Source organism: Nipponia nippon, unplaced genomic scaffold (genome assembly GCF_047370975.1).
Source record: "Nipponia nippon isolate SJK-2023a ecotype South Korea unplaced genomic scaffold, ASM4737097v1 scaffold_6, whole genome shotgun sequence".
Classification (NCBI taxonomy): Eukaryota; Metazoa; Chordata; class Aves; order Pelecaniformes; family Threskiornithidae; genus Nipponia; species Nipponia nippon.
This window is the reverse complement of record NW_028262380.1, coordinates 63,953,996-63,979,838: the sequence shown is the minus strand read 5'-3', so window position 1 is coordinate 63,979,838 and position 25,843 is coordinate 63,953,996. Positions and strand designations below refer to the sequence as shown.

The following is a 25,843-nucleotide window of genomic DNA, read 5'->3' as shown; positions in this document are numbered from 1 at the left end:
TGTACACTGCTTTACTCCTTTATGAAAGAGTAGCTTCTGCCTATTACATTTAGTTTGTTTAAATAAACTCTCTGAAAAAAACATCCAGCATTGGAAAAAAGAACAGAAAGGTATACCTTGTCTGCCTCAAATCTAGTTAAGCTTGTTAATAGATACTAATAGACTGGACACTTCAAGGTCTTGTTACCGATCTCTGGCATGGATATTGAGATATTTGAAACCACGGAGGGAGAATCTGCTGGAATCTGAAAATGTGTTGAAAAGACTTGGGTTATAACCCAAAGGGTCTGATTTTTGTCTGGTATATGGCAGAACTAAATGTGAGTGACTTTGTTCTAGTTGGCAGTGAGGCAGAAATAAGACCTCATGAAAGTGAAGGAAAAGTAGAACTCTATGCAGGTTATGATGGAAAAATATTTATTTTGCAGTCTAAATGAAATGAGAAATTAAACTCTATGCTAAGAAAAACTAATTTGCCACACATGAAAAATGACAAACTTTTAAGCATGTTATTAGCTGAATGGTAAGTTCCCCAACTAGTATTTTATGGCAAGCAAATGCCAGCAATTCTGAAGATGGTTTGTTTCAAAGCTGCAGATGATCTCTGCACTGATTTCTGCTTTCTCCTTTTTTGTTTCTACATCATACCTATGGAAAACATGTTTAATAATGGCTGTTTGAAACATATCAATTTTCTTAAGTGACTTTTATTTTTGTACCTTGATCATTAATGATATGGCTGTCATTATAGCTTTCAAAAGCCCCTGCTCTTGACTCAGCATAGGAACGTTTAAGAGTGGATCAGTTCCTGTTACTTGGCTTCAGTTACCACCAAGTGACAGATACAGGAAACTGAGAATGACTTAGCTGTGATGTACTTTTGCTTGCGTGAGATGACCTGTGCTATCAGTGACTGAAATACAGTGACTTGGTGATCGACTTCTGCAGTTTGTCATTAGGAATTGTACAGGTTCCTTAATAGAAGCTGTTACAAATGGACTTGCATCCATTTGTAAATCTAGTTAATTGCAGTTTGAGAAAATTTGTTTTGTTGTGGTATGTTTTTACTAAACCTTTGCTTCCATTTGCAAAACAGATTGAACTGTTAACACCTGGCATTCCTTTTTTCCTCTCAGGAGAGAAGGAAGTAGAAATGAAAAGGAAGAAGGCAATGTTCAGTTGGTTACAAGTACCCACTACTGCAGGGGAGATGATCGCATTAGCACTTCCCACACAGTGCTTTTCCTTGTAGGAAATTACTAAAGTGTCACAGGGATATATGAGGCTAGGCGAGAGATTCGTGGTCTGCCCTATCATGAATGACAGGGGAGGTAACCCATGCCTTGAGTCCCTGGCTTATAAAATGAAGTCATGCATTTTATCCCATCATCCTGAACAAGCCTCTTAACCTTTCAGTGAGTGGAGAAGGAAGCTGTGAATGCCTCCCTGCCTCCCAAGGGTCTTGTGTAGCTTATGTCTTGTGGCTTTGTGAATCAGGTATTTCAGATGCAAGGCAGCACAGCAGTTCGACTTGGTGCTGAAAAGTGAGTTGGTAAAAGATTAGATTACAAAGAGCTGTCTTCTGTTCTCCTTACGTCCTCACTGTCATAGGGGCTTTGCAGGTCAGTAGAGAAACTCAATTAGCCTTGCTGTAATCTAATTGTGACATTTGAAATATCAGCACTTCAGAAAAGGCATAATTGATAGAGTTGAGCAAAATGTTCCTTGGAATCTGGCTCCCTCTCTGATTACAATTTTAGAGGTATGAGTCTGAAGTGTAAAATGTGGCAGGACCTTGGGCTTCATCTGTATCCAGAGGTTTATTACTGTCCCTTGGCAGCTTGTCCTGATTTAGTTGTAACTACTGCCCTGGATGTGTGGACAAAACTACTGGGCAAGAACATCTGCTTTCAGCCTGTGGCTCCTGCCTGTGTTCAAGCTTAAAAACAATGATGCATGCCTGCTGGTGTACTACATTAGTCCAAGTGCATTAAGTAGGAGTTTGGCCTTGCAGGTGACTCTCAGTCAGATGTCCAGACCCATCGCCATTGCTGTCACTAAGCTAGTCTAACTTGAACTTGTCTTGATGTGGTAACCGGCTCTGCGTTTCAGCAGTTAAATCTACGTGCCCATAGCATTGTTGCTACTGTGGCAAGAAAACTGCTAAGCTGTCATTGTGGCTTCATCTCATCGTGGAAAAGTGACCTTGTGCGCTCCCTAACCTCAGAGCAAACTCCCATTCCTAGCTCAGTTTCTTCATCTTCTCTGAGGTACACTGTTCTCTTCTTCTATTTCTAGGCTCCCTGATTCTTTCATATCATGCCAAATATAGATTACGTAGGGCATGGCTACATGGACAAGCTCCCATGAGGTCATCTAGGGAGTGCATTTATAATATGTTAGCTCCTTTGTGGTAGCTGTCTTTGTGGGTATTCAGTCCAGCAGTAAATGCGAGATATGCTTGTGCCTTTTTCTGTATGAATAGAACATGGTTTGACAGCTGAAAACAAAAGTCCGGCCATAGAAACTTGCTAGTTCATCTTGTTTAGTGGAGAGTGCTTGTAAAGACACAAATTGACTCTTTAAATAAAGATGCTTGCAGATAAATCTTTTCACTTCCGTAGGGGGAAGAAGGCTGGTTGTGCTTCTAAATATAACTTTCTTATGGAAGAGCTTGTTGCCCCAGGAAATATTTTTGTGGTCTAATTCAAAGTAACTTGCAGAGAGCGTGCTTAGCTTACATAGGCAGAGGAATAATATGAAGCTTATTATGATTAGTACAGGCAATGGCAGAGGGCTCCAGAGAACTTGCTCTTTCTGAAGCATCAAAGGGGCATTCTGTCATCTTGATTATTTCCTCTGACTTCTCCAGTCTCTACTGAAATGGGGAGCGACTTTCCCACTGATGCCTAGAAGGCTCTCACAGGTGGCTGGGGCTATCAGCTCCAGTGGCAAAAACCTCAGAAAGGCTTGCGTGGCAGCAAGCAAGTGCAGGAGTGCACTGCCTGCACTTGGGGGCCAAGGGCTGTTCCTCACTTGTGACCAACCACATTTGAGTTTTGCCAGGGGATTCACTCATTTGTTAGACCTTCTTTGTAGACAAACAGTTCACCCAAAAGGCAGGGGGGAATGTATCTGAGGAGGATATTGCAAGTTGAGTTCCCAGCTACTTGTGTTGACCAGCTATTGTTTTGAGATTTTTGGTTTTTTTCTGAAATACTTCATGTTAACACGTAGCTAGTATTTCATACGTATTTATGTAAGTCATTTAAGCACATTTATTAACTGTTACTAGGAAATGACTGCTGTTGTCCAGAGCTGGCTGTTCCTGCTCTATGTTGATCACGTTCTGAGCCAGACTTTGCCCTCACTTCAGAGTAAAAGCAATAGCAGTTGACTGACAATAATACCTTATGGCAGGGTAAGATTAATTTCAGCAGAACAGAAATCTCAAATTAAGCAGATGAAATGTGGGGAATTTATCAGAAATCGAAATGTGTGCAAATTTACAAAAAATTTACTGATAAAGTGCCTGCTTATCTATCAGCTGTGTATGTGCTAAGAGAACTGAAGCCTTGAAATGTTAAAATGGCTTTGAGTTAAATTTGTAAACTGGGCTGTGAATGACACTTCCTTCTTCAAACAACTTATGTTTCAAAGTTTTAGCTAATATATCTCCAAAAAGAGCAGGTTTTTTTTTCTTCTCTTTCGTTTTAAACCTTGACTATTGTATGCCACCTATGAAGCAGCTAACATGGCCTGGGTGCAGCATATTTGGGCAAATGACCTTCACCTGCCAATGGTCTGAGGTGGAGGTTTCATAGAATGCTTTGGGATGGAAGGGACCTTTAAAGGTCACCTAGTCCAACCCCCCTGCAATTGGCAGGGACATCTACAACTAGAGCAGGTTGTTCAGAGCCCCATCCAGCCTGGTCTTGAATGTTTCCAAGGATGGGGCATCTACCACCTCTCTGGGCAATCTGTTCCAGTGTTTTACCACCCTCATCGTAAAAAATTTCTTCCTTATATCTAGTCTGAATCTCCCCTCTTTTAGTTTAAAACCATTACCCCTTGTCCTATCGCAACTGGCGCTGCTAAAAAGTCTGTCCCCATCTTTCTTATAAGCCCCCTTTAAGTATTGAAAGGCCGAGATAAAGTCTCCCCGCAGCCTTCTCCAGGCTGAACAACCCCAACTCTCTCAGCTGTTCCTCATAGGAGAGGTGCTCCATCCCTCTGATCATTTTTGTGGCCTTCCTCTGGACCCTCTCCAACAGGTCCATGTCCTTCCTGTGCTGAGGGCCCCAGAGCCGGACGCAGTACTGCAGGTGGGGTCTCACCAGAGCAGAGTAGAGGGGCAGAATCACCTTCCTCGACCTGCTGGCCATGTTTCTTTTGGTGCAGCCCAGGATACGGTTGGCTTTCTGGGCTGCAAGAGCACATTGCTGGCTCATGTCCAGCTTTTCGTCTATCAGTATCCCCAAGTCCTTCTCCTCAGGGCTGCTCTCAATCTCTTCATCCCCCAGCCTTTATTGATACTGGGGATTGCCCCGGCGCAGGTGCAGGACATTGCTCTTTTCCTTGTTGAACCTCATGAGGTTCACACAGGCCCATTTCTCCAGCTTGTCCAGGTCCCTCTGGATGGTATCGTGTCCCTCAGGCATGTCAGCTGCATCGCTCAGCTTGGTGTCATCTGCAAACTTGCTGAGAGTGCACTCGATCCCACTGTCTATGTCATTGATGAAGATATTGAACAGCACTGGCCCCAGTACGGACCCCTGAGGGACACCACTTGTCACTGTTCTCCATTTGGACACAGAGCCATTGACCACTACCATCTGGATGTGACCATCCAGCCAGTTAGCTATCCACCGAACAGTCTGCCTGTCAAATCCGTATCCTTCCAATTTAGAGAGCATATTGTGGGGGACCAGGTCAAGGGCCCTACAGAAGTCCAGATAGATGACATCCGTAGCTCTTCCCTCATCTACTGATGCAGTTACTCCATCATAGAAGGCCACTAGGTTGGTCAGGCAGGACTTGCCATGCTGGCTGTCTCGAATAAGTTTCCTCTGAGGAACACTTGTACTGTAACTGTGGAACAGCACATAGCTTCCTTTAAATTAGGTCTGTTTTCTGTCACTGCCCGGTCTCAGAGCTGCTCATTGCTGGCTTCCCTTGGCTGGGCACAGATCAGGCAGACAGAGGCAGCATTTGCTTTCCACGAGAGGCTGGAGGGCTCCAGTGCCGTAGCAGGGGGGAGCTCCGGCTTCCCTGGCTGTGCTGTGAGTGTGCTGCTGGGAGCTGAAACAGCCTCACACGTGCTCTTTGCGGGGCAGCTGGGGAATTTGTTACGTGCTAGTGAATACTTCGAATGTTTTGGTGTTACTCTACTGTAAAGGAGGTGTTTTCAGTCAGCAAATTCTATAAATAGGGTTTTCTGTAGGAAACCATAACATCCAGCCTACTCAATTGCTTCATTTAAGCACTCACAACTTTCTCAGGCTGTTAAAAGTAGCTGTCATCTCTGTATCTTTGCCATGTCAGTGTGATTTCTCCAGTTAGCTACTTGAGTAACAAAGGTTGTTCTGTGCCTTTGAGAGGTGGCTCTCCACATGGATGCCAATGTCGTGCCTCTCCGATATTGCTGGAGTTAATGGCTGGTGCCGATGGGATGTGGCTGGGCATCTGTGGTGGAGGAGAGGCAGTATGGGCCTGACCTGTGGGATGGGTAAGTGTAAGGGCTTCAGTAATGCCTTCCAGCGTGCTCGCTTGGACTCAGGGAGGATCCTAGTGATAGTCCGCATCTTCAGGCAGCCTCTGCAGTCAACAGGTTAAAATAGTCTCTGAAAGAAGTAACCTCTTAATTGAACTATTTACCAGCTGGATGCCAGTGTATAGAAACTATTAGGATAAATGTATCTGATAGTTAACTTCTGTCAGCGTGGAAAAGGGGAAAAAGTCTTGTTTAAGGCTTTTAAGACTATAAAACCCTGCTTATAAAGATCTCAAGTTGAAGTCATCTATCTCATCGAATTGCACATGCATGTTCCTCGTCCAGCTGTGTTTCAAGAGACTGGATCACGGAAGGAAAAAAAGACCCCTTTGTACCTGGATGTAGCCAACTGATTTGTTCTTGTTTAGTGAGTACCCAAAACTTTCAGGGACTGATGGTCCACATACTTTCTGAGAACTGTTGCAGAAGGATGTTTCCCCATTTGCAGGATAGAAGTATGCTGCTATGTCAGAATAGGTCAAGAGATGTTTCAGAGCAGTAGTTGTCATATTTAAATCACTCGAGGAAAAAGTTTTGTCCTGGTTGGCTGAAAAAGAAGTAGCTTTTTTTAAAGCTTCAAATATTGAGAGCTGTGCATTTAATTTTAACATTATTATATAGACCAACGACATGCACGAAATTATTTCAGCATCTTGAAGATGAAGTACGTTTGCAGAGAGATATGTCTTACGAAAAAGCCGTAAGGGATTTGGCTATCCTGCTTTGGTGGCTGGTTTTCTGAAGTGGCATGGATGATATCCTAGTTCTCTCCATAGCGAGAAGTGGAGGTGAAATGCAAGATAAGCAATTATTCTTCTAGTTACCTGTGCGAGTATTGTCCTTTTTATTTTCTAATGTACTTAACAATACAATAATTTAGATCCAAAATGCTCAAGTTACTTTAGATCTTTTTTCCTCCATCTTTCAGATTGCGAAGAAGACCCGAACCCCAACTTCTGGCCCGGTGATTACCAAGCTGATCTTTGCAAAACCAATCAATAGCAAAGCTGTTACAGGGCAGACCACTCAAGTGTCACCAGTCATTGCAGGTTGTACTACTTTGACTTGATTTGCTTTACCATTTTTAAAGGCTGTTCAAAGAGATGGTGATTGTAGAAATTTTTCTGTCTTGATTTTACTGCAGTTTCTATTGAAGTACCTCAAGCAATTGAAAAAAAAAATTAGCAGAGTTTTGTGGGTAGAAGCAGATAAATGCAGTTGTTGGTACCTTTACACTGTGCTTCTTTAGAATTATCTTTGTGATTGTAGAGTTTGATCATTTTGCTTTTACTGTAAGATGCTTTTACTTTCTGGATTTTGGGGAAGAGAAAAAATACCTCACAGCCAGAGAAAAGGATACTCAATAAACAGGAAGTATTTGTAAATAAATTATATAAATACACAGGGGGAAAAGGAGACACGTGTGCTTGTATTACTTTAATTTGCTTATAGTTGGACTTAAATGTAATACATCCATATAACAGGAAAAATGTTTGAGTGAAAAAAGTGAATAAAGCTGTGTTTTTTCTGTTAAGTTGCTCACCTACTTCAAAAACAAGCATTGCAGAAGAGTCTAAGAAAATAATTAAGGCAAATAAGAAATGGTTTGTCTATTTGGAAAACAAATCTATGTTCGTGTCCTTTAAAAAAAAAAAAAAACAAACAAAGAAAAAACCCACAGTGTAATCATTTGTTTATTACAGCAGTGGGACTGATGTGTCCCTTGCTAAATGCATCATTGCATGAATGCAAGTAACATCTGAGACATGTAAATTATCTCAAAAGGACAAATGTAGGAAGCCAGAGTCGTCTTCAGAGCTTTGAAGGATGTCTTCAACTGCTTCCAGATTGACCAACCCAAGTAGGCCTAAAATCTTTTCCACATATTTAAACGAATTTGTTAAGCCTTTACAGAACTGAGACTTGAGCTGGCTTTAAAAATAATGCAACTATCTCCTTTATTCAAAACTGTGATAGATATAAGTGAATGGCACATAACTGAAACATAATATTTTCCTTGAGTTTTCACGCTGCCTGCACCCTGAAGCTGGACTCATGTTGGATTGCCCATCGCATTCCCCAGTTTTTCCCCTTTCTCAAATAATTCCCTACCAAATGTACAGACCTGTGAATAAGATTGGTTCACTATGTTTATGAATATTTGAATTAAGCTGTTTGTGTGTTTAAAAAAACAAACCCACTCACAACCATTAAAATCCCTGAAACAAGTCACTTTGGAGCTGCATTCCATTTTCATCTGGCAATACATGGAAATTGGTAAGGAGTAAGGAACCACAACAAAAATACTAACAAGAGCATGTTTTTAAGTTTGCTGTCTCCAGAATGAAGGGAAATGTCCAAATTAAAATATACCTACATAATACTGACAAGCAGAAATGTTACAAAACAAACAAACTTCCAGCTTTTAAATCAATATATTAGAAAATAAAAGAGTACCTGTCCCTGAGCCTGTGAGAGAAGCATATCACGGGGAGGTGAAGATGCTTCTCTAATTGAGAGAGAAATATTTTAAACATCTGCCTTTCCTCTCACTATTCCAAACAGCCAGCACAGCTTGCCAGCTTTGAGAGGCTGGCATCATTTGGGGGAAGGTGTAACATTTGTGTGTTGTGTTTTGATTTTGTACGTGTGTTTTTATGAATCTGATAAATATTTTTAATTGCCTGGGAATTTCTACAAACTGAGGTGGAAGTTGTAAATTTGAAAGACTTGTCAATATAAGCAACCAGATTCTGTTTAGGAAGCTGATGCCAAGGGACGCAGAGGGGAAAGCTGTCACCAGGAAAAAACAAACTCAAAGCATTGAATACTGTAGATGGTAAAATTCCCACAGACTCTGACATTTTTCAGGTTGCATGTGGCTTTAGCAGCTGCTGGCAACTGTTTGTGCTGTTACTTAGGCTGCCCAAAAGTGAAGGTTATTTTAGAGCACGTAGACCTCAGAGGAAGGCAGCTTTCCATGAGGATGATGCTTTTTCTTGTTAGTTCCAGTTGACTTAATTGTTACATCATTGGTTTTGGATGGAAAAGTTATGCTGGTGTGTGTTTGTTTCTTATTTTGACAAATGTAGTACAAGAGAATGGGTGACAGAGAAGCTATGACAGAAATAAGTCTGAGCCAAAGTGCAGCAGAGGGAAGCTCAGTATTCAAGCACTCTTTGGAAAGAAACTTAGAAGTATGAAAAAAAAAAAAAAAAAGGGGGGAAAAAAATCCATTTTCTACTCTTGGGAGTTTTGCAATATTCCTAAGACTGATTTCATGATTTGGAGCCGCTGGTTTTGATGTTTAACCTTTTTTTCTGTTGTAAAAGCAGATAGTTTGTAGAGTTACACCACCACCCATATTTTCATGGGAATGTCATACATTCTGTTAGGCAGTGAAAAAAACAACCACCAACACAGAGAAGAAAAAAAAAAAACAAAACACTTAGAGCTGAGTGTAGACAGACCAAACACCTTTTTCTTGGTCACTGTAACACAGCTTGTTTCTGATGGCTAAGGTTTTAAAAGGAAGTAGCCCCCCACAGATGCTCAGTTTCTCTGTTCGTTGGCAGCAGCCCAGGGAGTTCCTAGGAAACTGCCAGCTGGCTGGGCGTTTGTGCACAATGCAGGTGTATTGGAGGGCTGCGCGCCTCAGGATGCTGTCCTAGCTTTAAAGAATTTTCAGCTGAATGTCACGGAAAGCTCAATGTAACATTTTGGCTTTTTTAAGCCTGAGTGAACTGTCTTTTTTTATTTGCAATAATGCCAATTATTTTCTTCTTTGTTGCTAAATCAGGCCAGTGTCCTTCCTACCAGGTAATACACTCTCAGAAGTAGGGATCAATTGCATGATATGCAGAGAAGATGTTGCTTTAAAAGTTAATGTAAACAGGGATAACTTGGGCTGATGGTATCTTCATTGTTTATAGGTAGGGTTCTTTCACAATCTGCCCCAGGAACACCACCAAAGACAATAACGATCTCTGAGAGCGGAGTCATTGGATCATCTTTGAGTACAACAACACAACAGACACCAAATAAAATAGCTATCTCGCCACTCAAATCCCCTAATAAGGTAAGGACCTGATTCTGGCTGCAGCCTGCTATCCCTCCTGCACAGTGGTCTGAATGGAGCTCTCTGTCTTTGCTACAAGCTGTTTATGATCCCACCACTCTAGAGTCTCCATTGCACATCATGATGCTCTGCAGTAATGGCCTAAGTTAGATTTTTTTGCAAATGGCTCCCTTACTGTGGTTTTAAGTAAATATGCATTACTGCACTAGTTTCCCATTCCTACCACTTCTTGCCATTCCCTAACCATCCATTCCGAGAGCAGCTGTTCTCTCTTAGCCAGGTGCTCAAACAGTATCTTTTTTTTAATACCTTCATAAAACATCAACAGGCTGTTTAAGAGGAGACCTCAGTGATGTTAATAGGTCAGCACTTATTAGCCATTGCCTGCTACTGTGTAGATAATTTAGTCTTCCCTAATCACATCTGAAGTAAATGAGATTTGCAGTGGTCCTTGACAAATACAGAGCTGGAGATTGGCACAGGTGGGCAATAGATAGAAAAGGTAACTCATCTATTGTAAGCTGTGTTACAGGCAAGTGTCATGGTGACCCTTGTATTTTAGACTTGATAAAATTGTCTTGAGAAGAGGAATATTGATGAAGAAAGGAAGAGTCAGGGGAGGGACAAGATGCATAGCGCATACAAACTAAATATGTATAAAAACTAGTGTAAGAGTGAAGAATTCTTAGTTTGGCAGTGCTTTAGCTATGTAACGTTATACAAATGGACTGAAGGACTTGTGTTTGAGAATTATTAGTGAGTGAAGCAACATGAGGAAGAAGTAAAAAAAAAAAAAAAAAAAAGTATAAATCTGGAATCAAAATTAACAATGAGTGGGGGTGAAAAGACTCCTTAGGGTTACATCTTGAATTTACTGTAGATAAGTAATTCTAAGTATCTTTTAAAAGCAAATGGTTTCAAAAATTGAGTTTTCTTAAAACATAAAGCAGGAAGTTTAGAACAAAAAGTAGAAAGCCAGCCTTGGAAGGGGTGTGGCTATATAGAATAGAGTATTTAAACAGTGCACTCTGCAGAAATGCAGTCAGAAGACTGGATCTCTACGGGAATCTGCAAAGTAGATTTGAAAATACTGATGTTCCTATACTTTGGCTGAATCAGTAGTGTAAGGTGAGCTTTTTTTTTTTTTTTTTTTTCCCCCACAGCTCTCCTTTACAATTTCCATTTATGATGAAATAGTCATGGTACTGATTATAAAGCTGTTATTCAGAAAATCCATCCTGACAGTGCTCAGGCTTCAGTGGGCTAGTTCCCTTAAAAAAAAACCCAAGCAAACAAAAAAACCCCAAACCAAAACAAACAGAAGCAGTGCTAGCTTTCTGCAAGGGCCTTTGGTGCTGGAAACCAGCAATGCCTTGAAGTTTCTAATGTGTCTATGTGCTGTTGTTGCACAATCAGACCCCGTGTGAGTTGTGATTATATACAGCACCCTTCTTCACAGAAAGAACTCTTTGTAGTGGTGGAGAACTGTACTTTCACGAGGAGGAGAATGTATACGTCCAGGGTCTTGTATCCTGCGCAGAGATTTAAACTGCTTCTTTGTTTTGCCAAGCAGCTAACAGTGGTGTCAGTGGCCTCCCAGCCTCCCAGCTCCCCCCAGAAGACGGTGGGCGTCCCACTGAATGTAGCGTTAGGACAGCAGATCCTCACAGTGCAGCAGTCAGCACCCTCCTCCCCTGGGAAGGCTATAGTCAACCACACAACCGCCCAGGTACAGACTGACTTTCCTTTGTCTTCTAGCTTGTCTCTGTCTCATCGCTTGCGGGAAACTGGAGTGTTGAACCGCAAATTGGCAGTGGTCAGTCACAAGGTGTTCTTAATGGTGTTTGCTTACAAATTGGCAAAAGCATTGCCCTGAGGAGCATGCACTTCTTCAATCGAGGGGCGCAAACCATTGCAAGCCTGTACAAGGGCATGCTCTTGGAAAGCAGCTTTCCAACCTGGAAAGCCCCACTTGATGCAAGTTCTTGTGTCTGTATACTGAATCTCCCAAGTCATCTGAAAGGCTCCTTGTGACATGAGGAAGAGTTCTTTGGGTGGTTCTCTCTCTTCTACAAGTGTTTCTATGCCACTGACTAGGGCTGCTTTCCAGGTGTTTGAGGTTTGCAACAATGGAGTTCATATTCTTGTGGTGGAGGTCTGCATAAGCAAGACACTGTGGCCTGAGACCCACAGAATTAGAAATTATTAATTTCCTGTGTCTCATTTCTAGAAAAATATAATTGTTTTCCATAATAGCTTTGATAAATTTATGTGCATTAACAAATGACAAGACAAAACTGACCTTTCTTACAAACTACAGTTCTAACTTTTTTCCTCTTTTGTAATCTTAGGTGAATCTTTTTCTATCTTAACATCTGTATTCCTGTTTTGGTAAACATTAAGGGTTGTCTATGAGTGTAAATAACCAGAGTGGGTATAGTAGGGAGCAGGCACAGTTGCATGTACAGCACGAGACCAGAGACTTTGACAGATTTTGCCAGTCTCGTCTCACTGATACAGGTGATAATTGGAATGCTGATATGGGGACATGGACACCAGCATGATTTGGATTTTTTTTTTCCAGAGTAAAACTGGCAAAATTGTCTTCTTGAAACAGTTGTTAAAAGGTTAAGTCACTCTAATGCAGGCACCCTGAGTGACAAAACAGAGATGGCTGCGTGGTATACATACTGAGTTCTGATCCAAAGCTATCTGACACAACGCAAGGGTTTCACCTGTCTTCACTGGGCTCAAGAACATGCCTTTAGAAGAACTGTCACTTGAATTTTACAATTTTCCCAGTTGTCCTTGGATGGCAGCCACTAATTTGTGTGCTAAAGGGAACTTTGCCCATGCTGGTCTCTGTGATAACACTTAGGCTGTGACTGTGCTTGCAGATAGTGCTGCTTTTGAATTGCTCTGGGTTGTTGAGGTTTCAGTATATTAAAAAAAAAATCTTAAGAAAACACCTTCTTTTAAAAGACAGGGCTTATTTCCAGTGAAATATGTGCAAATTGAGATTTCATTTGTGTACTTGCTGAAAGCTGAGGAGCTGGGAAAATGTTCTAATAAGAAGTCACATCATACTATCAACCAAATTTAATACTAAAACTTAATGCCAAGGACAATGATACATTTGATATCAATATTAAAAGATACTAGGAATAAAAAGCTGAGCTCCAAAAGAAGTTAGATGTAAGGAGAAAAAGGAGGAATAAACCAAGGCTTGAGGTTATCAGCAAGGCTGGGAAAAAGAGGCCGTTATCAAACCAGTAGATTTATGAATATGTATAAATAAAATAAACACTTTCTTGTTATCAGTTTGTAGTTTGAAAGAGATTGGAAAAATGAAGTCTTGCAAATTCCAGATGTATCGTTATTCCAGCTGTGAGGTAGCACAGGTCTGCCAAACTCCCTTTCTTTCCCCTTTTTGGTTTTTTGGGGGTTTTTTTTGTGGGTTTTTGTGTGTGGGTTTTTTTTTTTTTCTTAAATGTCATTTGCTACTCTTCATTGTTCTTGCTTCTTTCATTTCTCAGCTTGTGCCCTCTTTCTCATGTCTTCAGCTATCAGTTTATGGGCTCTGTTCCATTTCCTTCTCAAGGGCTGCACAGTGATTTCTGTGTATAAATCGCAAACTGTCTTAACAGGATATATTTGTACACACAGAGATAAATCATGCCGCAGTCCAGCACGAACAGTTCTGCAAGTTCTTACCATGCGTTTTTATTAGGAATATTTCTAGGTTTGTTGGTTGCTCAGTTTGTATCCAAAAATCAAGCAATGTTTTCTATAGTCACCTGAAGTGCTTTTGGCAGACATTGTATCAGGGCAAGTGGACTGAGTCGCCCTGCTCATGTAAATATTAGTTTACTCTGGTGTTTAGTGTAGAGCATTGAAAATGGAACTGAGTTTCTTCTGAGCTGTTGAGAGGCATTTAATCTCTTCGCATCTGTTTTACTTTTGAAAGCAAAAATGGGGATGACTGACTTGCTTCTCAAGGACACAAATGGATTAAAGAGTTGCTCACTACCAACTTGAATAAACACGCTGATGTTCTTTCTGCCTTTGTACAAGTAAATTTGTGTTGTTTTTGGCTTAACAGGCTGTGAAGTCAGCAGTGCAGACCATTACTGTAGGAGGAGTGGGTACATCTCAATTTAAGACAATTATTCCCTTGGCAACTGCACCCAATGTTCAGCAGATTCAGGTACCTGGAAGCAAGTTCCATTATGTCAGACTCGTTACTGCCACAACAGCCAATAGTTCAACCCAATCAGCCAGTCAAAATCCCAGTACAAATACACAGCCTCTTCAGCAAGGTAAGTGCTGGTCCTAATGTATTGTCTGAAGTAAGTTTTTCTTAGTTTTTTTCTTGTTTGTTTTGTGAGGATTAAAATGAGTACATAATAGACATCTATCAAGACTGCCAGATGCACTTAGTTTTGTGGTAGACTCCTATAAATTTCATATTCTACTGTTACCTCTGGTCTGTATGTGGAAATGCTCCTTTGTGTCAAATTGCTCTGAATCCTTGGAGCATTTTAGGTTGCTTTTCCCTAGTTTACCAGCTTTGTGGGTGACTCGTGGCAAGTCCCGGATCCTCTGTATGAAAAGCGTGTAGCCAGGACAGTCCACAAACATATTGCCAAAACTCCTGCAATATGAAGATCCTTCCATGTAAAATGCTTTAGAAGCACCAGATGTTTCTGCTGGTTTCTGTCTATGCTTTCTGGAGCTGTGATGGAATAAAAGATTTCAAACCAAGCTGTAGTTTTTGTATTCTCCTCTTGCCAAGTGTCCAGAGGAGCTTTGCACCCAAGCTGGTTTTTAAGGCATTGCTGTGAAACGTTTGCACACACTCTTGTGCCAAATACCTGTTTACAAAGGTATTATTTAGACATAAGTGTTATGTGCCATGAGTTTGGTCAGTTAATCTCAGCGCATAGTTACAGTATTAAGTACATTTGCATTATGCGCATGTGAAAGTCTGGAGGACTGAACTGTGGACTTTGAGTGAATGATGTGTGTTAATGTGATGTTGTTTCTTGATACTAGCGAAACCAGTGGTGGTGAACGCAACCCCAGTACGGATGTCTGTTCCCATAGTGCCAGCACAGACTGTGAAACAGGTGAGCTAAATGTAAAAGGTATATTTCTGCCTTATTTTGGCTGGATGGAAAAAAAAGTCCAGTTTCAGCACTGTAGTGAAACATTCTATTAATAAAAGTGCATTCTGAATCAACAAAACAATGATTTCATAAAGACCTCTCTTCTCTCCAGGTGGTGCCCAAACCGATCAACGCAACTTCCCAGATAGTTACTACTAGTCAGCCCCAACAAAGACTTATTATGCCAGCCACTCCACTGCCACAGATACAGCCCAACCTCACCAACCTCCCACCAGGCACTGTACTGGCACCAGCACCTGGCACAGGAAATGTCGGGTATGCAGTCCTTCCAGCTCAGTATGTCACACAGGTATGGTGTTTACCCAGAGATAAATAAGGAAATAGTGCTATTGTGGAACATACTGCCTTCCTCTTAAAGGTTCTTGCTCCCCAGCTGTCACCTGACACTAAGGGGACAGTCAGTTTCTTTTAGGTATCCTTGGCAGAATTATGATGGCACTAAATCATAGTTACAGTTAAAGCTTTTTTTTCTTAACAGGATTTTTAGATTAGCGTAGCATAGAATTTATAATCAGAATAGCACAGGATTTCTATAAGCAGAATCAGTGTAGTACAATTTTATAAGTAGCGTAGTACAGAATTTATAATACAATTTAACTCATAATTTCTAATCACCTAGATCTTAACTTACAATTTCTAATCACCTAGACCCTCTGCAGATCAGGTCAGATCTCAATACATGGTTTGCTTCATCAATATAACAATCCTAATCTGGACTCGAAAATCATATAAAAGAATATGAGTTACTCAGTCCTCAGAGGAAGCAGATGTCAGTGGAGGTGTCCTTGGCCACTGGGGGATCACGGGTCTCACTGTCCAGCAGCAGTTCCAGTCCAAGTTCCTCACTTAGGACTTGTAACTGCTTGATTTTATAGACAGTGCTCTGTGTGCTGTTATGCTTCCCTGTTCTGTGACAGGGTCATCGCCACCACCTGGTTGTCCAGGTGCCTGAGACCTTCACAGCCAGTAAGGAAGGGAGTAATCGGCCTGGTGCCCAGGAATCTTGAGGCCAGTAGTAAGAGAAAGAAGAAATCTGTTTGGTTTGTCTACTTGGTTCACAGGACCTTCAGGGCCTCATAATGAGGGGAAAGGGAATGAATATGTGACCCGCTCAGTCACAGAGACTGGCTGCTTGCATTATAAAATGGTGTTAGTTATGCTAACCACATTACCAGGGGTCAGGAGTAGGGGTTACCAGTCACACCAAGCCAGGTCTAGGGATTAGTTTTTTGCTTTTTGCCAAGGTCTGACCAACATTCAGAATGCAAAGGAGAATAAATGAAATGTTCTGCTGAAGGCTGACCAGCCAGTCTGTACAAAAAAGAACTCTTGTCAGCTCATGGTGTTACTGATACCAACCTCATTTCTGGTTCCTTTTTGGTTTTGTCACAGCTGCAGTTTGACCCTGAAGACTCTTACTGTGTCCTTCCAGTCCACTTTCACAAATCTTACCTTAAACTAAATAATACCATTTGTTGGACCTCTCCTCAGAGGTTTTGTGTTCCAGACACAATCTGTCCCCTTTGGCCTGACCCCAGTAGGTCCATATCCTGTTATGTGCCAGTCTGTCTTCAAAACCTGTCCCAGCAGGAGAAAATGGCTGTGTGTAGGTAATACAAAAGAAGGTAGCCCAAAACAGTGTCGTTTGGCAGGTTCTTATGAGGTTTGTTAATGTGAAAAACAAACTGTGGTCCAGGTATGCAGAGAAGTTGGAATGTAAATCATTTTACTTGCTTTTATTTAATTCTGTAATAAGTGGCTTGTATATTAAGGAAGCTACTTAAGTAATTTGTGCAGGAAGCGATCCTGCCCTATTAGGGGCAGGGTTGCTTAGGAAAAGAAAGGGGGAAATGATCATGTTTTCAGGAGCTGGAACTGTTTGTGGTCTGAACATTTGTGTGTGTAGTCTGTGTTATTTGTATGGCTGTAGACACTGTAATAGAGAACAAAAATATCATCTAAAAATAATGTTTTTATGCTAAGTATGGAGGCAGGAGGTTGTTGCCTGGTCCAAGTTCTACAAATGCCTAAATCTGTGCTTACAAGCATATTATCTTTATAACAATATCTGGAAAGCTAATTAAAAGACTAGCTACACATCCTGTTGTGTATACTTTAATTTCTTTTATGTTACACGTTAACCTTTTTGTTTTGTTAGCTACAACAATCATCGTATGTATCTATAGCAAGCAACACTGGCTTTACAGGGACATCTAGTATCCAGTCCCAAGCACGGCTACCATTTAATGGGTGAGTTTCTTGCGCAAAAAAAAAAAAAAAAAAAAAAAGGCAGTATAGGCTGCTGAATGAGTATCTTCTTTCAGTCCCATTGTAAGGAAGGGTGGGAGCTGAGCTGTTGGAGTTTGGTTTGGGGGTTTTTCCAAGAAAATCAAGTATACTGTGGTGTGGTTATTACTTCTGACTAAAGGACATAGATCTGTCTGACAATTGAGCCAGTCTCTTGATCAAAGGTGTGTTTTCCTTTCTGTTTTTTGAACTCGTGTAGCAAGGAAGTTGACCTGAAAGCTCCCTGTTGCTCATCCTTCATTTTGTATTAGCACCTGGGAGCTACAGGCCTCAACTACTTCTCATTGCTGGAAAGAGGTGCTGGACGATATAAGAGCTACATGCTTAGCACATGCAGAAATCCAGCTGACCAGCAAAATGGAACTAAAGCCCCAAATGGATCCTGATAGGAGGCTTTGTTTTTTTTTCAGTCTTGTATTTTTCCTTTAAGGATGAAAATAATGGCTAATGTGTATTATTTTCCCTTTGCCAATCCAGCAGGCTTAGCTGTTCTGCACAGTCTTTTTGTGTTATTGTTTGCTGGAAATTGTAAACGCCAAGGTGCTTTTTGTTGCTGCAACCTCAACTGATGCAAACTAATCCGAAATCCAGATGCAGCTATTTCAATGAATGGATTTGATTTAATCTCCCTGGTATTACATGCAGAAATTTCTGGATAGGGATGGAATGAATCTCATCAAAAGCGATTAGTGACACAAAATCCGAGTTTTAAGAGCAGTTAAAGACTGTGTCTGAGATTAAATTTATCTATAAACTGAATACCATGTTTTGGCTTGCTTTCCCATTATTCCGGAGCTTTTTTTTTTTTAATTCCAACTAGAACAAAAGAAAAGGCACAATCATGTTGTGTGAATCTTGGTTGGATCTAGTCCCCCTGCATGTAGAGGGGTTCTGGGGAAGTTTTCCCTGATTGCAGTTTTCAGTTATGCTTCCTCTAGCTTTAAGCCTCATTTCTGCTTTGGGCATGCAGCCAGATTTGCAGCAAATAACCCAGCTCTTTCTGGGTTGGAAAGGCACTATATAAAGGCACTATATATAATAGCTACTTAAATGCAATCAGCCAAAAATGTAATGCAAGGGGAATATAAAGATTTTTTTTTCCAAAGTTTTTATTATGAGCTATGTACTTGAATTTAAAATAGGAAGAAACTGATAAAACAGTGTGCGTGTACATAAATGCACTTTTTTGCCCCCACAGAATAATTCCTTCTGAATCTGCAAACCGCCCCAGGAAGCCTTGCAATTGTACTAAGTCTCTATGTTTGAAATTGTAAGTACAGCTTGTTTTGGGGTTTTTTTTAAGCCTTATTTTTGACATCACAAAATTATGCCAAGTATCAGAATATAATGGTTTTAAGTATGTCAGAAATGTTATGTCTAGATGCTAATTTAAGGTTGCTGTTGATATTTGCGGTGCCTGTGTAATTTTGAAACTCCTATTAGGGCTATATGGGCCCTAATATCTTACAAATTTCTAACTTTGCAGCCTTGTTGCATGGTGGAGCCAATTCCACTCAGTTGTGGTGGTATTGCTATGAGTGAAACGACATCCTATGGTATCATCAGTGGGCACCTATTATACTTTGGTGAAGTGCATCAGTAATACCATGCTGTATCAAGTACTTCAGAAAAATTGGGCTGTGTATCTTTTCTTAAATGACTGAATAGAAAAGTTATTCTTCACTGATAGGCCTGAGTCTTTCTCATCCTCGTGAGATGTTTTGCTATTCCATTAAGTGTTTTTGTAAGAATTTGACATAAAAGCATTTTAAGCTGAGGAGTTACTAGGTTTCTTTAACTTGAGGCAAAGTCAGTTTATGAATTTTGGGACAATAACAGGAGGAGATACTGCAATTAATCTGTGGTCCCCTGAATCCCAGACAATGAAGAGGAAATTGGTGGTGTGCTACTCAAAGGGAAAGTGATGCAACGGTATCTGAACCCAAGTTAAGAAGTGTGTTTAAACTTTTCAGCTTGGGTTTCTTTTCATGTAATGCACCCCACCTCTATGTGGGGAGGTGTGCCCTGTGCTTTCTAGCCTCAAAATCGTCTGTTGCACAGAAGACATGATAAATGGGAAGATGTGTAGCTGTTTTTTCAGATATTTTACAACATACGTGACTGACTTCGTAGTGCCAAATGTACGTTAGATGCTTAGGGCTTTCCACTTATTTTAGTCTTTGGCTCCTAAAGCTCTAGAAATTCTGGGAGAATAATGGCATCAGTGGTGATGCTTTGCACCTTCAGAATGCTGTTTGGAAACAAACTTTTCTTGTAAATTACAGTAATTATATCTTTAAGCAGCTAGGCATTGGTGCAGAGCAAATGGCTAATTCACTCTGGCAAAGGCGCTTTCTCACTAGTAAAATTTTTCCTGTCTAGAAGGGGAGTTGCTTTTTCCAAAATCAATGTTGAAGGTAGGCACATAGCCTGTTCTACACAGAAGAGAACTCGGAGGAGTTATTTGCTCACTGATGCTCTGAGCTGATGCTGGCGCTGTTTGTTTTGGAAACCAGGACCATTCCACTACTGAATTTTAAACAGGACAGAAAGGAGAGCTATTACAGGCTGCAAAAACTTTTGATGTAGTTTGTCCCTGGGACCATTCAAGATGCTAAAAATCACCAAAATGCAATTCAACCAGATGAAGGGTTGTAATGGACTCCAGGGCAACTCTCATCTAGTTCTTGTAGTGTTACCCTGGGCAAGCCAAAGCAAGACAGTTTTGCAAGGGGTTTAGGCTCCTAAAAATTAACATACGCTCCCAGCAGGATTTGAAAAGCAACTGAAGAGGATCAGCAGTTTCCATCAGCTATAGCTGGAGGTGGTACTGGAAGCACGGAAATGTGCCAGAGTTTGTCGTGGCCCAAAGTCATGTTTGAGCTGGGTATGAATGTGGTGCTTCCATGTATCAGATCTGTGGGATGGCGAGATATTGGTTTTGGTGGGAGGTAGCAGAGGTACATAAGAGGCATGGCAATGTGATTGGCTTTTCCTGTCAATGTTTTGCTGCTTTTTATTCAAATACTTGTCCCTTTAAAAAGCCTCTGATAACTACAGCTTTATCCTCATTCAGATCCTTTCCCTAGTTACCTGTGCTGCAAAGCCTATCAGGTGTACCACTTTTTATTCCTTTTCTATTCTTCCATCCCTGCTTTGGCGAGCTCTGCCTCAGTTCACAGCTGCAAACAGCTTACAGGCAAAACTAACAAAAAAAGGCTTGTTGCTGTGTTAGTCGGTTTGCCTGTTGATGGGCGCTCCAACCACTGGCCTTTTGTTTTGGCTGGATGAGAATTCCTGAAGGCTGACTTGAACTGGCTGGGTCAGGAACTGGCTGTGAGGTGGCTGTGAAGGTATGGCCCTCAGTATGTGGGTCAGCCACCCAGGAGTTGCCCTAGAAAAAAGTCTCATTAGCTTCTTCTGCTGCTATGGGGACCTGTGCTATGTGAACATCAGCTCAGTCAGACACCCTTGAGCTATACCTGTGTCTTTAGACAACAGCTAGACGTGCGCTAGAGTATTTAGGCCTTGCAATGAGGCTGATACCATTTGTACACGTGGAGCTGAGCATAGGGTGACCCTTACCCTTACTGGTGCGTGTGCCTATTGCCAGACTAGGAACTTCTGCTACTGCCATCAGTACTAACGCAAATGCAATGGTCATGTTTACAAATGCCTTCTGCATCTTCTGTTTCAGGTATTGTGATTGTTTTGCAAACGGCGAATTCTGCAATAATTGCAACTGTACAAATTGTTATAACAACCTGGACCATGAAAATGATAGGCAAAAAGCAATAAAGGTGAGGGGCCTCTTCCCCTGCCCCTGGGATGAAAGCTGTTTAGCTTGTGTTTTCTGAAGCTACAGCGCGGGGCAGAGTGGGTGTATTATGCCTTGATCTCCCACATATACAAGGTTTAAGTTCTTTTATTGCACCTCTAAATTCTGCTCCCCGCATGCAGTGACTGACCCTTGGGGTCTGTATTGACAGGCCTGCCTTGACAGAAACCCTGAAGCCTTCAAGCCCAAAATAGGGAAAGGAAAGGAAGGAGAATCGGATCGGAGACACAGCAAAGGGTGTAACTGTAAACGCTCGGGATGTCTCAAAAACTACTGTGAATGTTATGAGGTACGAAGCATTATCTCATCTTAAAGATACTGGTTTTTTCCCTTTAGTGCTGTGATTTCTCTGATTTGCTTTGTCTCTTCTTTGTATCGCTATAATGTTTTCTCTTCTGTTCTTTTCTATTGCTATAATATTATCTCTTCTTCCAGCAGTTTGCATGTAGAAAGCCATGTATATGGCAAAATTGATCACTTCTGTTACATAAGTTTAATTTTAAACTATGTAGCAACTTTGAACTCAGGCTTGGATTTGTCCTTAACTGAAGAGCAGTGTTTCCTGAAGAAATCTATGGCACCAAGTCTCTAGGAGGGCTTGAAGCAGCATCCCACAGATGCTCTGGGATAGAACGTGTCTGTGGAAGACAAAAGCAAAAGTTGTTGCTGCGTCAGCTAACTGATCTGTCTGTGGATGTAGAGACAGTGGCAGACTGACCTCTCTCATAGCTCAACCGCCTAAATTCACCAGAAACAGTAGGTTGTTGAAGAAAGGGATGAGCGGGAAAGAATTGATTTGCATTTGATTCAAGTATACATTCTGGGAAAGCATCTCAGTTTGAGGTGAGAATATAGAGAAAAAACTACTACTTGGGGGTTTCTTCTAGTGGCTAACTGATAAGAGACTAAAACAAGATTTTCTTTTCATTGTGGCTTGTCATAAAGGGAGTCATGGTTGTAACAGTTTTCACATGTTTTATTTGTTTCTTTCAGGCAAAAATCATGTGTTCTTCCATATGCAAATGCATTGGCTGTAAAAATTTTGAAGAAAGCCCAGAGCGAAAGACATTGATGCATTTAGCAGATGCTGCAGAAGTTAGGGTCCAGCAGCAGACCGCTGCAAAGACCAAGTTATCTTCCCAGATCTCAGATCTGCTGACAAGGCCAACACCAGCGCTCAGCAGTGGTGGTGGGAAGTAAGTTAATGCAGCACCCTGTTTCAGTTGCTTCTAACATGTTTTTTCTGATGTATGTGACAGGTATGTCCCTGTCATGTTTGAATGTTATCCATGTAAGCTGTAGAAGCAGGAGCACTCAGGTGGGTGGAGCTTTCTGTTCATGCAACCATGCTTTCAGTGGAACCTAGGGTATGCCAAGCTTAGCTATGTTCAAGCACGTAACTAAGCATTGCCTTCTCATGGTTGCCCATGTGCTCGCAGAAAGCATGAAGTGTCCCATTTACTGAGAGGATGTAATCCTTGAGCTGCCCTTATAGTAAAAGCTGGAGAATTGTTCTAGGTACCTGGGCATTTTGAAGTCTATTTCAAAATGTACATCAATGGAGGCAGGCACCAAAGCACAATGGCCCACCAGTTCATTTGACTGTAACTGTGGCTTGTTCACTCCCTTTTAGTTGTCTAAAGGCTCTTGGAAGAAATGGGACAGATGAAATCTGATCAGTCCTTGTACTAAAAAGTTGCCCAGCCCTGGAGTTAGGTGCATTGTGTGTTTTTGCTGAGAGCGAGTGGATCTTTCTTTGTTTCAGGCTGCCCTTTACGTTTGTAACCAAGGAGGTAGCTGATGCAACCTGCGAATGCCTTCTCGCACAGGCAGAGCAAGCGGAGAAGATGGGCAAGTCAAAAGCTGCAGCAGAGCGCATGATCCTGGAGGAGTTTGGACGTTGTTTGATGAGAGTTATTAACTCTGCAGGGAAGTCCAAAAGTGACCCTTGCGCTATGAACTGCTGACTCATGCACATGAGCCACAAGGAAGCAGACTGAACAGAACACTTAAGGCACAGGGACACTTTGGTTTGGCATAGAGGATTTAATAACACTTGTTAATTTGGTGCTTGTTGTAAATTGACCTGCGTAAGATTGAAACAAGAAAATCTTTTATAACAAGACGTAGAGCCTTTTAAATCTTAGCTAAATCCTCTTCTACTTAAAACAATGCCTAAAGGTCAATTCTTCTTCCCGATGTACAGCTTTTACCTTGGGTTTCTTAAAAATTAGATGTATTCTCCCCTTTCCCCCAGAAAAATTGCCTGAAAGGCATATATAAATTATTATAATATATATTATTTACAGTGTATGGAGTTGCATCACTTTCTGCACGCAAGTGATGTCAACAGCTGGGTGATGCTTTTGGTGACAGGCCTGTAATAAGGAGGTATCAGTGTATCCAAGATTAGTTCTGGAAGGAAGCGTGTAAAAAATGAGCATCTAAATGGAAGGTAGTATTTGTATTTAGGACCTGACACAGCATGTTCCTTTAGTGCACGGAGCACTGTGAAATACACAGGCAATAATACAGAGGGGTTGCTTGCAGGTTCAGCATTGGGCAAGTGGTGGAGAATCTTGCTGGAACAGGGCCCAAGGAGTTGAGAGGCAAATGGAATTAATGGTAATTTTTGGATAGGAATGTGGCTGAGAGGTCAGATGGTTCTTACGCTAGAACTTAAAGGCTAAGACAGTGGCCTGTTCTCAGAAGTGGTGAAGAGCAGCCATGCTGCAATGCCAGACTGCCTGCCCAGTGTACAGTGTTACCGAAGTGTGCAGCAAATGGATGCTGTTGCTTAGGTGAAACTTGGTTTTTCAGAGGTCTGCAGCAGCCTAATCCCTCACTGGAGGTAGGGCTGTGCAGTCCGTTGTGTTTCCTAGGATCGAGCTGTAACCCTGGAAAAGTGTTTAAGTCTGAGAAGCCGAGGTCATGGGAGACAGTGGAACCACAGTTGTCTTAATGAGGACTCGAGACAATCTGCATCCGAATCGACTTGCAAATGCAGGTAGGGATGATGTTCAACCTGGTTGTGGGTCTTCAGGATGCTGCTTCTCTGTATGTTGGCAATTTACTTGGCGTAAGGTCTTTTTTTATTGTTTAGAATGACTGTGAGAGCCATGATCAGAGAGGATGGTAGCACAGAATCAGGATTGCTACCAAAACAGACGCACAGATCCTTTTACACAAAGTGGGGGGGCAGGGGGAATCGACTGTGTATAGACTAGGGCAGGGGATTTTTTCAGTATTTGTTACAGGCAATCTCAGATCACGTTTTTGATAGTGGAACACATTTGCAAAATTAACCTGGTAGGTTACTTACCTACCATGAACATCAATAACCATGTTTATTCACAGGCAATTTTATTATCTATCTCACTGAAGCCTGAACTACCTAGGTTTTTCCAAAAGGGATTTTGTATTCCTCATGTAAAACTGTAAATACAGAGAAATGCAGCAGATCTCTTCCTCCAGGTTTTCTAGCAGGGCCAGGCTGGGGAAAGGTAGGGCCTAGGCAAACCAGCAGCAGAGCTAAGTGCCTACATGTGTGATGGCAATAGGATGGGAGGATGCTTCCACTCCTGTCTTCACCCCATGGTCCTGTGCACTGAGCAGAAGGCCCTTTCTCCTTGCCCCTTCTCTAGTGCCTCCTTGGCGGGGTGTGAAGGGCCTGGGAGGCGGCCAGCAGTGGTGGCGGGCCCGTCGAGTGGCCATTGCAGACAAGGTTTGACCTGCCAGTTACTGTCTGAAGGGCTTTGTCTGCTATTAACATCTCCCTGAGCATAAGTAGCAAGTATATTTGTGCAAATCTCTGCAAAGGGAATCCACCTCTTCTGTAAGTAAATGCTGTTTTTTTCATAATTAGGACTTGGATTTACTAAAAAAATCAGTGCAGTAACTTTACATGTAGATAGTGTGGATATTCAGTTTACTTGTAGTGACCTAATATAGTATGCCCAGTAAGATTTGTATAAATGTAAATTAGTGTAAGTGAATAAAGTAATACCTACTTACGTTATTTTTCAAACAGATTGCAATATGCCTTCTTTTGTTTAGACTTCACTTCGTGTTAATTTTGTATATATTCAGTGTCTTACTCTAAATTGCACCTTTTGTGATGTGTATTTATATACAGTGTGCAAAAACACTTGTGAAATTTAGATTACAGTTGTAATTATGTATGATGGCATTGCTTGAGACTATTTTGCTTGTAAAGACTTTGAAGGTGCAATCAAATGCTCTTAGTTCTTCTATTTTGTTTTGAACAAGCTTTCTCAAATATTAAGCTTGGATTCCTCTCTCCCTTCTCCCTGGTGTAGAATGTGTGAATTGGTTTTTGTACTTCCTTAGCCATTTGCATCAAACTGATAAACAAGATTTACAGTCAAGTTCATCCAGTTACATAAAAATAATTGGTAAATGGGGCAAGGGTTCATTTTCTAGTTCTGTTTACATCTGAAAGTAGAAAAATTAAATTTATATTTACTAGACCTATTGAAAGAATACACTTTTCTATATTGTACAAATAAAACAGTCAGATAAATCACAAAGAAAAATAAACATTTATACTATTCTGTAAAGACGATTTTTTTGCACTCCTTTCCTTCCACACTGACAAATACACATAGATGATTTTCACTGAAATATCAGAATAAATC

General features: G+C 41.2%; 1 protein-coding gene across 13 annotated transcripts in view; it reads left to right on the top strand.

Moving 5' to 3' along the window:
* The window catches only part of LIN54 (lin-54 DREAM MuvB core complex component), a 43,521-nt gene extending 17,754 nt beyond the window's left edge, over positions 1-25,767 (top strand). For 6 of the 13 annotated variants that reach the window (XM_087736344.1, XM_087736345.1, XM_087736339.1 and 3 more), the window contains 12 exons: positions 6,702-6,822; positions 9,706-9,851; positions 11,422-11,580; positions 13,954-14,170; positions 14,907-14,980; positions 15,132-15,329; positions 17,199-17,290; positions 18,546-18,617; positions 21,045-21,147; positions 21,337-21,474; positions 22,179-22,381; positions 22,951-25,767. In XM_087736344.1, the coding sequence (XP_087592470.1) occupies positions 6,702-6,822; positions 9,706-9,851; positions 11,422-11,580; positions 13,954-14,170; positions 14,907-14,980; positions 15,132-15,329; positions 17,199-17,290; positions 18,546-18,617; positions 21,045-21,147; positions 21,337-21,474; positions 22,179-22,381; positions 22,951-23,152 (1,725 nt within the window). In that variant the 3' untranslated portion in view covers positions 23,153-25,767. Of the gene's footprint in view, positions 1-6,701; positions 6,823-9,705; positions 9,852-11,421; positions 11,581-13,953; positions 14,171-14,906; positions 14,981-15,131; positions 15,330-17,198; positions 17,291-18,545; positions 18,618-21,044; positions 21,148-21,336; positions 21,475-21,620; positions 22,029-22,178; positions 22,382-22,950 lie in introns of those variants that run through there. The other 7 variants (XR_015699656.1, XR_015699657.1, XM_087736340.1 and 4 more) reach the window with 7 other exon arrangements.
* Positions 25,768-25,843: the final 76 nt, after the last annotated feature.